The 11,815-nt window shown below is 45.7% G+C and overlaps 1 protein-coding gene across 1 annotated transcript; it reads left to right on the top strand.

Annotated features, from left to right (window-relative positions):
• The first annotated feature begins 6,511 nt into the window (after window positions 1-6,511).
• On the top strand, window positions 6,512-10,983 carry LOC9267158 (putative lipoxygenase 5). The gene is made up of 7 exons (XM_015781696.3): window positions 6,512-7,061; window positions 7,653-8,171; window positions 8,378-8,701; window positions 8,869-8,954; window positions 9,114-9,526; window positions 9,621-9,887; window positions 9,986-10,983. The coding sequence occupies exons 1-7, from the start codon at window positions 6,656-6,658 to the stop codon at window positions 10,737-10,739; spliced, it is 2,769 nt and encodes a 922-aa protein (XP_015637182.1). The 5' UTR covers window positions 6,512-6,655; the 3' UTR covers window positions 10,740-10,983.
• The last annotated feature ends 832 nt before the right edge of the window (window positions 10,984-11,815 follow it).

Below are 11,815 nucleotides of genomic sequence, written 5' to 3' on the forward strand. Positions count from 1 at the left end.
CTTAGAAGATAAGAAGATAGATCAAGGTCATATGACTTTTGAATTGACTTATGGACCGAGTGAGTAAATATCATGTATACCATTTGAACACATACCTACAATACTGCTACAAGTAAAAATTGCTAGCAAGGAATTCAAAGTTATTGTGATCGAATCGTCTCACGAAAATGCATGATTTAGCGATAACCAAATTAAGATAGATTAACGGTTGGATTGTTTTTCCTGTCGTAGAAGTTCAAAATTGTCATACTCTTTTCCAAAGTTTTAAAGAATTTTTGTTAGGACACAAATTGCAGAATTGCTTGGTTGGGTAGTACAAAATATCAGCAATTGATTGAAGCTATTCTTTTTTCTTTTTCACATATTTGATTGTTTTCTTCGAAACACCTCAGCTACCTCAGGTATGATGCTTCGTCATGCATTAAGAAAGTAAATGTGCACACGTGTGAGGTCTTTAGAATTTTTTTTTTCACAAAAGATAGATATGACAGTCTTGTTAATAGATCTTAATATGTCTAGTTAATAGGTACATCAGTTTAAATGAAAACCAACATCAAAATATTTTTATTAAAAATTAGTATAAATATTAGGTTCATTAATTAATGTAAAAAATTAGTTAATATACATCGTACTGGTACAGAATATAATTACGTAACATTTATATTGAACAACGTATTTTTAAAATTTTGATATAAAATAATGGTTTGATATAATAGGTACTAAAAAATATTATATTTTTAATATAAAGGGTAAAATAATATAGTTTTATAAAATTTATTTTTCAAACATTGTGGAGCTAATTTAGACATATATATATGATAATATATATAATCTATGTTTATAAAGTTATAATTTCTTAAAATTTATTATCACTAATAATAATTACAATTTTGTCTATACACGGAGAAGAGAAGGAAGCAAATGTACGTTTTTAATGATATATGTAATTTATATTTCTATGTCTTTTTCCACTTTATCTTTTTAAACATACGTTACAATTGTGTGTGTGTGTGTATATATATATACAAGTCGTACGTACGTACCTTTCTCTTGTCGGTGTGCTAAGGGAGATTATGAGAGAGATTATTAATAGGATTTAATCTAATGGTCTGAGATAACGGATCCATCAATTTAAATAAAAATTGATGGGTAGATATTTTATTTTTTTCTCACATTTTCTTGAATTTTTTTCTAATTTATTAGAGTATTTTTACAACTTTAAATATAGTTAATATGAATATTGATTTTCTATCTCATGTAATGGTTAAAATTAATGTATTCACCGATTTAATGAAAAATTAATAGAATTTTTCTAATTTATTATAACGCCATGTGACAACTTAATTAGGAGCATTTTTAGAGCATTTACATTATACATGCCCTTATGAGTTCCACGTGATGACTTGAGAGCATTCGTAGGAAGTTTAGATGTTAGTTGCCTTCTAATCTAGGCCATTCATTTTCTTTAAAATCCATGCAGTTTTTTAAAGGAGGGTAACGTATGTACACCGGATATTTTTTTGGCTTTTTTTTATTTATATGTACGTGGGATATTTTTTTGGGAGGAATTATTTTTTAATAGATTGATCTAATGCTATAAGATAACTAAAAATCGAAGATCGGAATTTGTAGAATTTCCTATTATAATTACATAATTTTTATACGAAGATGAATGATCAAATATACACCCAAATAGTGTCAATAGCATAAAAAAAAGTAGAGGTTGTAGGGTAAAAAAGGTTAAATGGGGGAGTGAAAGAAAGGTGGGTACGTACCTTTCCTTGGGTACAAACGGGATGAAGCAGGTGCACGTACATGCACGCGGGTGAGATGAGAGAGAGGGACTAACTTTTTTTTAATCTAATCTAGTGGTCTAAAATAATGGACCTGCTAATTTACATCTCACGTAGTAAAAAAATTATTCGGTGAATAATGGAGTACTTTTTGGCTTTCTTTATGTGAATAGTACTATATATTTATACGTATATAGGATATTCTTTTTGGTCTGGAAGGTTTTTTTATAGATCTAAAATCAAGGATTGAATGTTTTATTTTTATTCTCAGAATTACCTATTATAACTATACAATTTTTATATAAAATAAATGATCAAATATACACTCAAATGTCAATGGCATAAAAATGAGGTGAAATAAATATATTGTAGGGTATTATAGATAAAATTAAATAAAAAAGTTTGAACGGGGGATGGGGGAGTAAAAAAAAAGGTGGGGCATGTATATTACCTGTGTGCAATCGGTCGGGATGAGGGAGGCGTACGTACGTGCTGGTGAGATGAGGGGGAGGGCTAACTTTTTTTTTAATCTAATCAAATTTAATGGTCTAAAATATTAGACTCACCTGTTTAAGTGAAAATCGAGGGTTAGATGTTTCTTATATATTAAAATATCATGTGGCGATCTAGGAGCGTTTTTAGGAGTCCCACGTGACGGCTTGAGAGCGTTTGTAGGAAGTTTAATGGACTTTTAGTATATAATAGAAGATAGATAGATAGATAGATAGATAGATAGATAGATAGATAGATAGAAGATAGATAGATAATATATAGATAGATAGATGGCTAGCATTTGATCCATCGCCATAAATTACGTAAAGATATTTTTCCTTTTGCAAGAAACATGCAGGTCGTACATGTTCTTTTGAGGTTTTAGCCAGCTAACTATGAACAATTGTGGATGCCCAACCGCATATACCGAGTCCACACTGATGACAGACAACTTACCTATCCCGTTAGGAAAAAAAAAAGTCCCTGATGAGCGTACCAATTCGAGTAATCTCTATCGCCATCCATGTTGTACAGATAAAAATCATGATTAATGCATACGCTATTTGTCACAGTGGTCCGTGTATCTAACTTAAAGAAAGAATTAATGGCAGTTGTTTTTTGGGTGGTGATCTAGTAGTGATATGCCCAAAAGGTTGTGCAAACGCATTCATTGTGTTTGATTGGGATGGATATAGTACTGGATTTACTTAATTTGGAAATCAAGACAGATAGTAAAAGGTATATCTTGAAGGTTGAAGCTTAGAACATTCAGGAAATTTTGAGGAAAAGAGATACTAAACTGATCAATAGACCTTTTCCAAGTATATAAGAAATGCACAATGTGGTCATGCCAAATTGGAAGTGAGATGCAACTTTCTTTCCTTTAACAGGCCTACAAATTCCACTAATCCGTCGATCACTAAAGCATAAAATCGCATTGCTATACAAATGAAGATTAAGTGCAGGCACACAACATGAGAAAGCCATTGACACATGATTAATTAAGTTTTAATCATTAAAAACTCGAAAAATAAATTTATCTGGTAATTTAAAGCAATTTTTATATAGAATGTTTTTACACAAAACATATTGTTTAGCAGTTCGAAAAACGTATCAACGAAAATTAAGGTAAAATTTATATTTTAATTAGAAAAGAACGGACCACAATATGCACTTTGGATTAAATTTTGTCCGTGCATGTGGTTTTACAGCACAATTTTTTTTTCTCAATAGCTAGATATTTATCTAGAGAATTGCAAAAGAAAAAAAATCAACAATCTGTAGTGCAGTGAAGAATATAATTCCCCTTTCTTTACCTTGATCATCTTGTTGAAACATCTATATTACTTAAAATTTTGCTTAGAGCAAGGTTAATATTTCTAGTTCTAAAGTTTAACACATCATCTACACCACTCTAATATAGTTAGCCTATCTATAATATAGTTTTACATAAATATATATTACACCATCAATACTTAGCTCACCTCTCATTTATACGCATATTATTTTAATTCCGTGTTGCGGCTGACTAGATATATAGTCCGCTTCTCTCTCCTCTCCTCTCTCATCCACTTATACTTGTAGTTAACATATAACCTCTTAATTGGAAAAAGAACATGGGGATTCACATTCATAGATGACTCTTCACTAGGTTTCAAACCCATTATGCTTCCCCTGAAATATTTACTAAAATGTTTTAGATAAGATTAAGAATTTATCATCAGATTCCGTTTATTTGAGCTTTGTGTCTTTTTTAAATAGAACATGCTCACGGAGTACCTACTTGTGAAGTTTTGATGTCCACAAAACCATAGTGATATGTGCATGCGTATGTCTTCCTCACAATAGCAAAGTAACCTGCTTCAAGGCCCGTTTTAATTAGATACGTACGATTTAAAATTTGCCACTTTTAAAATATGTCATTACAATTTACGTATTTTTAACAATGTCATTGCTACTTGTTTGTAATATCAGTGGTACCATTAAGATACGTATTTTGCATGTATTAGACGAAAATGTCATCATCTTCTATCTCTCTCTTCCCTCATCCTCTTCTCTTTCTATGCTCATGCTCTTCTCAAACCCAAATCTTGTCGCTGGTGACGCCTCCCCGCTGTTCCCCGACTGGGTCGACCCATACGCGTTCGTACAGGAAGTTCGGAGCACCAGACAAAACCACGCAGGTCCACCGAGGCTCTTCACGAAGGCCTTCCTCGCTATGTAGGGTGTCGAGGTGGTCATCGGCGACGAGGTTGACGAGACAGCTGCTGGACCAGAGGAGGCGATGGTGGTGTGGTGAGGGAGGAAGGGAGGTGAAGGAGCTCGCCGGAGAGAAGTGACCACTCTTTGCCGCTCTTTCCTTGGTCATAGCCACTGACCAGGCCTGCTCACAGTGAGGAGAGGCGGCTGGATCTGGGACACCGTCGTCGCCATCTCCATCAGGTGCCAGGCACCCTTTTCCTTATTTTCGCCTTGCTAACCATGGAGAGGGACTAGGGGAAGGAGGAGCCGCAATGTTGGGGCATTTGGAGGAAGACGTTGTTGGCGGCGAGGACTGCGGGCCCCACTGTGACATCGTCGTTCATGTGGAGCTCCGCGCAGGAGGAGGCCGATGGCGGTGCGAGGTGGAGGGAGACACAGACGTCTCGGGCAAAGGAGTGTTGGAGAGGGAGGAGGCAGCGATTTGTGGTGGCCATGTCCATCGCCGTCGTCACCCTTGTCGCCATCGTCACGGAACTATCGTTGGTCTTTGATGTCGTGGAGGGGAGGAGGAAGGAGAAATGGAAAAAATGAAGAAGGAAGAAGGGGAAAGAGGGCAGTTTGGTCCAATTTTTTTTTATGTAAATGTATCCAAAGGGTAAGTAGTGGCATATTTTGAATATGTGTAAAATTATAATGGCACGGTTCCAAATAGGTGAATAGTAGTGGCATATTTTGAAACCAATATATTTTTTTGGCATGGATCTAATTAACCCTTAAAACAATCATACTCTGTAAAATTCCAATCGCATTGTGCTTCCTCTCACCAGCCGATACGTTATCAACCAGACAACCACCTCCTTAATCTGGATGAAATATTTTTTTTCTGACCACACACCAATGGGAAACTATTTTCATTCTCCTAAGGGGATGTTTTCTCATTTGCTTTAAAAACCATGTAGACGGTTATGGAAAATTCTATAAAAATAATGAAAATATTCACACATCATATCTATACAGCTTCATAAATAAAATCTTTGGTTCAAACTCAATCACACGTCAAAGATATAGAAAAGACAAATTCAGCGTATGAATAATAGCGTACCATTCACATCTAAATTTGTCAATTTTGGGCCTGTTCACTTTGGTGCCATTTTCAACCTTACCAAATTTTAGTAAAGTTGTCAAAAAAGTGGCTACATTTAGTTTGCTGCCAAATTTTGGTAACTATATAAGAAATCCTGCCAAATACCAAAATTTTGTCATTTGCCAAAATTTAGTAAGGTTTTTTTTGACAGCAAAGTGAACAGGCCCTTTGTTTCTAGATGTGTAAGTCGAATTTGAACTTGATTTCTAGTGGACATATAGATATCACAATACTCAACATTGTTATATTTTTTTAATATTTATTTATAACTATTTATATTGAATTTGGTTGGAAAAAAAAGTATATAGAGGAAACATCTAGAATCCACCCCCACACACCAACAGCTAATCAGGGGTCTCGTCTCTGATCCTAGGCCGTCACCACGATCTGGGCGCCCCACCCCAAAAAAATGCCCTGGGTCCCCTGCCGCTAACTACCCGGCGATGGCCCCCCCGCCGTTGGCTGCGTCGCCGTCATCACTCATCATCAGTGCGCTCCTCAGCTCTCCCCCTCCTCTCCTCTCCTCTCCTCTCCTCCGGTTTTTCGTTCAAGTGTACCGGGGTGCCGCACACACGTCGCTGTCCCGATCAACACACCACCCCGTTCACCACACCGCTCGGCGCAACGCTCACCTGCGTCGAAGCCGCGGCTTTCTTTTATTTCTACCGTTCGGTTCGGTCAGATCAACGAGCGCGAACGGTTCTGTGTGTGGAACACGTGTGCGCTTGTCTCCCCCGTCTTTTGTTCTGTTCTCGGTTACTCCACTGTTACTAGTTGCTACTCCTGCCTGTGCCGCTCGGGCTACTCGTCTTCTCGTCTCGTCCTCTCGCCACGCGAGGGATCGAGCCCTATATATTGCGCGCTTCCCCCACTCGCGCATAAAGGTAGAAGAGAAGAGAGAGGGAGGGAGAGAGAAAAGATATAGTAGTAGTAGTCTCTCATCATCAAGAAATAGTTTCTCTTTTCACATCGCGAGTGTCGTGTGTTCGAGTATTCGGATTGACCTGTAGCGTAGGGGATTTCTATGGCGTCGTTGGAGTTGCTGGGGAGGAGGATGTCGTCGTGCTCGTGGGGAGGGGGATCGGCGGCGGCGATGAGGGGAGGGGCGGGGATGTGTTTCGCGAGCATGGAGGCGGCGGGGAGCAGGGGGATGGGGAAGGGGGCGAGTAGGAGGAGGACGGCGAGGTCGACGGCGCCGGTGGGCGCGCTGGTGGAGCGGGTGGTGGTGGCGCCGGCGCCGGTGGAGCAGCAGCGCGGGGCGGGGCGGCCGGAGGCGCACCCGCAGAGCGTGGCGGCCAGGGCCGTGGTGACCGTGCGGCGGAGGCGCAAGGAGGACGCCAAGGACCGCTTCGCCGAGCAGCTCGACGCCCTCGCCGACAGGGTCGGCCGCAGCGTCCTCCTCGAGCTCGTCAGCACGGAGACCGACCCAAGTAAGCTCTCTCTCTCTCTCTCTCTCTCTCTCTCTCTCTCTCTCTCTCTCTCTTCCACCCCCACACATCCTCCTCCGCCGCCGCAGGCGGCGGCGGCGGCGCAGGTGGCACGAAGCTTCTTCTTCCAACATAGCACCATACCTTTTTTTCTCCATCGGTTTTTAGAATTCCATGCCCCTCGCGTTGCATCTTTGAATTGTTCTCTCGAAATTCGCTTCCCCCTCTTGCCCCCTCGCTTTTTTCTTGTCTTCTCTTTCTTCTCCCCCTCGCTTTCCCATTCGCTCGCGCTGCTTCATCGGCTTCATGGAAGAAGCTGCAGCGGCGAATATTCCAGCTGTTCCATCTTGACCTGTGGCGTTTGTCCTCGAGTCGTCCTCTGTCCAAATGGGCCATCAAGCACCTGTCTGTTGATTTAATTTTGATCCATTTCTTTTCTCTGCAAGTTGCCATTATTTTTTCTCTCTCACATGCATGTGGTGGCAGTAGTACGAGGCATCGATCGAAATTAATCAGGCTATTATCGATCGGAATTGATCATGTGATGCACGCATTGATCGAGCTGAGTGTATCTTTTGGTTTGGGGTTTTGCAGGGAAGGGGACGCCGAAGAAGAGCAAGCCGTCGGCGCTGGTGGGGTGGTTCGACAAGAAGGACGTCAAGGCGGAGCGCGTGGTGTACACGGCGGAGTTCGCCGTCGACGCCGGGTTCGGCGAGCCGGGCGCGGTGACCGTGCTCAACCGCCACCAGCGGGAGTTCTACATCGAGAGCATCGTCGTCGAGGGGTTCCCGACCGGCCCGGCGCACTTCACCTGCAACTCGTGGGTGCAGCCCACGCGCGTGAGCCGCGACCGGCGCGTGTTCTTCAGCAACCGGCCGTACCTGCCGTCGGAGACGCCGCCGGGGCTGAGGGAGCTCCGGCTCCGGGAGCTCGCCGACCTCCGCGGCGACGGCACCGGCGAGCGGAGGATCACCGACCGGGTGTACGACTACGACGTGTACAACGACCTGGGCAACCCGGACAAGGGCGTCGCCTCCGCCCGCCCCGTCCTCGGCGGCGAGCAGATGCCGTACCCGCGGCGGATGCGCACCGGCCGTCCCAGCACCGCCACAGGCAAGTCAACAAACACTTCCCACCACCACCACCACCACCACAGTCGCGGCGCCATCGTGCCATAAATTCAGCGACAGCAACGATGGCCTCCCCGACATGGCGGGAATGGGGAGATGGAGCCGTCCTCTCCTCCCCCCGACGCGTCGCTTTCCGTATCCGAACCACTCGATCGCTGACGTTGACGCCGCCATTACTTTGTGCCGCAGACGCGAGCGCGGAGAGCAGGGTGGAGTACCCGGAGCCCATCTACGTGTCGCGGGACGAGGAGTTCGAGGAGGGCAAGAACGAGATGCTGTCGGAGGGCGCGATCAAGGCGCTGCTCCACAACTTCATGCCGCTGCTCGTCTCCTCCGTCTCGCCGGACATCCGCGACTTCGCCGGCTTCCACGACGTCGACAACCTCTTCAAGGAGGGCCTCCGCCTCAAGCAGGCGCTCCACGACCAGCTCTTCCAGAAGATCCCCTTCGTCCGCAAGATCCAGGAGAACAGCGAGGGCCTCCTCCGCTACGACACCCCCGACATCATCAAGAGTAAGCCACGTACCGCCACTCTCTCGGTCATTGGGTGCTCGTCCATGCCTCCCCCATGGCGACGATACGGTTGATACGATACGATACGATACGGATACGGATTTGCACGGCATTGTTTGTACTGACGCTGTCGTTGAATTTTTGTTTGTTTTCTTGGCGTGTTGCAGAGGACAAGTTCGCGTGGCTGCGTGACGACGAGTTCGCGAGGCAGGCGCTTGCCGGCATCAACCCCGTCAACATCGAGCGTCTCCAGGTAAGACGTCGCGCTCACGACCAACACGGCAAAACTCTGCAACTTCCAAAGCAGAGCTCGCACGAGTTTGTAGTACTAGCTGTTGCTGTCCATGTGCAACACAGTGGAGCTGATTGGTGGTCGCCGTTTTTTTTTTTTTTTTACTCTTTGCGCGCACAGGCGTTCCCGCCGGTGAGCAAGCTCGACCCGGCCGTGTACGGCCCGCCGGAGTCGGCGATCACGGAGGAGCACATCATCGGGCACCTCGACGGCATGTCGGTGCAGGAGGCGGTGGAGGGGAGCAGGCTGTACATGCTGGATTACCACGACATCTTCCTCCCGTTCCTGGACAGGATCAACGCCCAGGACGGCCGGAAGGCGTACGGCACGCGCGCGGTCTTCTTCCTGACGGCCGCCGGCACGCTGAAGCCGATCGCCATCGAGCTGTGCCTGCCGCCGATGACAGACGGCTGCAAGCGCGCCAAGCGGGTGTTCACGCCGCCGGCCGACGCCACCAGCAACTGGCTGTGGCAGCTCGCCAAGGCACACGTCTGCTCCAACGACGCCGGTGTTCACCAGCTCATCAACCACTGGTAAGTGCTAAAATCCTCTCGACGCAGAATTCAATTAGCATCGCATCAGAATTCAGAAATGGGAGCAGACGAATTGAGCCTTTCGTGTACTCAGGTTGAGGACGCACGCGTGCATGGAGCCGTTCATCATCGCGGCGCACCGGCAGATGAGCGCGATGCACCCCATCTTCAAGCTGCTCAAGCCGCACATGCGGTACACGCTCAAGATCAACGCGCTGGCGCGGCAGATCCTCATCAATGGCGACGGCGTCATCGAGTCGGGCTTCACACCCGGCAACGTCTGCATGGAGATGAGCGCCTTCGCCTACCGGGAACTATGGCGGCTGGACCAGGAGGGCCTCCCCGCCGACCTCATCCGAAGGTACACGTCGAAATGTTTGCGTTCTTGCAGTGACCACAATGCGGTGCGAGTGCAACGGCGGTGGCTAAATTTGTTTGGTGTTTGGTTGTGTCGTGTAGAGGCATGGCCGTGGAGGACCCGAGCCAGCCGCACGGGCTACGGCTGCTCATCGAGGACTACCCGTACGCCGCCGACGGGCTGCTCCTCTGGTCGGCGATCTCGCGGTGGTGCGAGGCGTACGTGGCGGCCTACTACCCGAGCGACGAGGCCGTGCAGGCGGACTACGAGCTGCAGTCGTGGTACGCCGAGGCCGTGCAGAGCGGGCACGCGGACAAGCGCGGCGCGCCGTGGTGGCCGCGCCTCTCGACGCCCGGCGACCTGGCCTCCCTGCTCACCACCCTGGTGTGGCTCTGCTCGGCGCAGCACGCGGCGCTCAACTTCGGGCAGTACCCGCTCGGTGGCTACATCCCGAACCGCCCGCCGCTGATGCGCCGCCTGGTGCCCGCCGAGGGCGACCCAGAGTACGCGCACCTCGTCGCCGACCCGCACCGCTTCTTCCTCTCGGCGCTGCCCAGCCTGACGCAGACCACGACGTTCATGACCGTCATCGACACGCTGTCCACGCACTCCGCCGACGAGGAGTACCTCGGGGAGCGCCCCGACGAGGCGTGGACGGCCGACCCGGCGGCGCTGGCGGCCGCGCGGGAGTTCGCGGCCGACGTGCGCCGCGCCGAGGAGGAGATCGAGCGGCGCAATGCCGACCCCTCCCGGCGCAACCGTTGCGGCGCCGGCGTGCTGCCGTACGAGCTGATGGCGCCGTCGTCCGGACCGGGCATCACCTGCCGGGGCGTGCCAAACAGCGTAACTATATAGACGTTATTATTGCGATTTGCGCGAATTTTTCGCGGTCATTATACAGGGAGAAATTTGGGCGAAAGTAAATGATTTTGCTGCAAATTTTTCTTCGGATAGGTCGATTGCTAAGTTTTCGGCTCAAATAGGAAAATATTGATTTTTTGTCGAAAGGTGGACATTTGATATTGTAGATTGTAAATAATCTGGTATAGTCAATAGGAAAATAAGTGGAATATAGAGAATCTCATGATATTTTTTTCAAGTATTCTTGTCAATTCCCAAGATGTTGTTTTGTTGTTGTCAAGATCAGGTATTCACGAGTAATCATTAAAATCTTCTTTTAAGAAACTCTGTACAAACAACACACCCATCTTTATGAGTATATTCGAAAATGCTATATTAGCATATATTAAAATTGATAAGGTACGTGTCTCATTGTTATAAGCTAAATCTAGAATTTACTTAGGTGGATTAATTCCAACACAACAAGATCTACACACACCTCTATAGCTTCCTTCGGGAGGAGTGGTTGGTAACCCCTTCCCCCGGCATGAAAATAAAGCCTACATTATTAAATGATTAATTTAGTATTAACTATTTTTTAAAAAATAAATTAATATAATTTTTTAAAACAACTTTCGTATAGAACTTTTTTTAAAAAAAAAATAAACACACTGTTTTTTTTAACAGTTTAAAAATCATGCGCGGGAAAAACAAAGAGGTAAGTGGGAAAATTGAGAAAGAACATAGCCTTTAAATCATTAAAATCTACACTAAACGCTACTCCCTCCGTCCTAAAATGTAGCTATTTCTAGCACAGTGTATTGTCCCAAAATGAAGCTATTTCTTCACCTACCTCCTCCTCTCAACCAATCACAACCATTCTTCTTCACCTACTTTCTCTTTTCAACCAATCACACACTTCCTCTAATCATTCTCACATATTTTCTTTCAACCAATCACACACTTCCTCCAATCATTCATTCTCACCTATTTTCTTTCAACCAATCACACACTTTCTCCAATCATTCTCACCTACTTTCTTAGTACCCGTACCAATATCAAAAATGGCTTTATTTTGGGACGGAGGAAGT

This window comes from Oryza sativa, chromosome 4 (assembly GCF_034140825.1).
Source record: "Oryza sativa Japonica Group chromosome 4, ASM3414082v1".
Classification (NCBI taxonomy): domain Eukaryota; kingdom Viridiplantae; phylum Streptophyta; class Magnoliopsida; order Poales; family Poaceae; genus Oryza; species Oryza sativa.

What these genes read in the sequence shown, in the direction of transcription:
- LOC9267158 (XM_015781696.3), top strand. Translation starts at nt 6,656, where the DNA reads ATGGCGTCGTTGGAGTTGCTGGGGAGGAGGATGTCGTCGTGCTCGTGG. An exon ending in CAGCACGGAGACCGACCCAA is followed by an intron (nt 7,062 to 7,652) that starts GTAAGCTCTCTC and finishes GGGGTTTTGCAG; the next exon opens with GGAAGGGGACGCCGAAGAAG. An exon ending in CCGTCCCAGCACCGCCACAG is followed by an intron (nt 8,172 to 8,377) that starts GCAAGTCAACAA and finishes TTTGTGCCGCAG; the next exon opens with ACGCGAGCGCGGAGAGCAGG.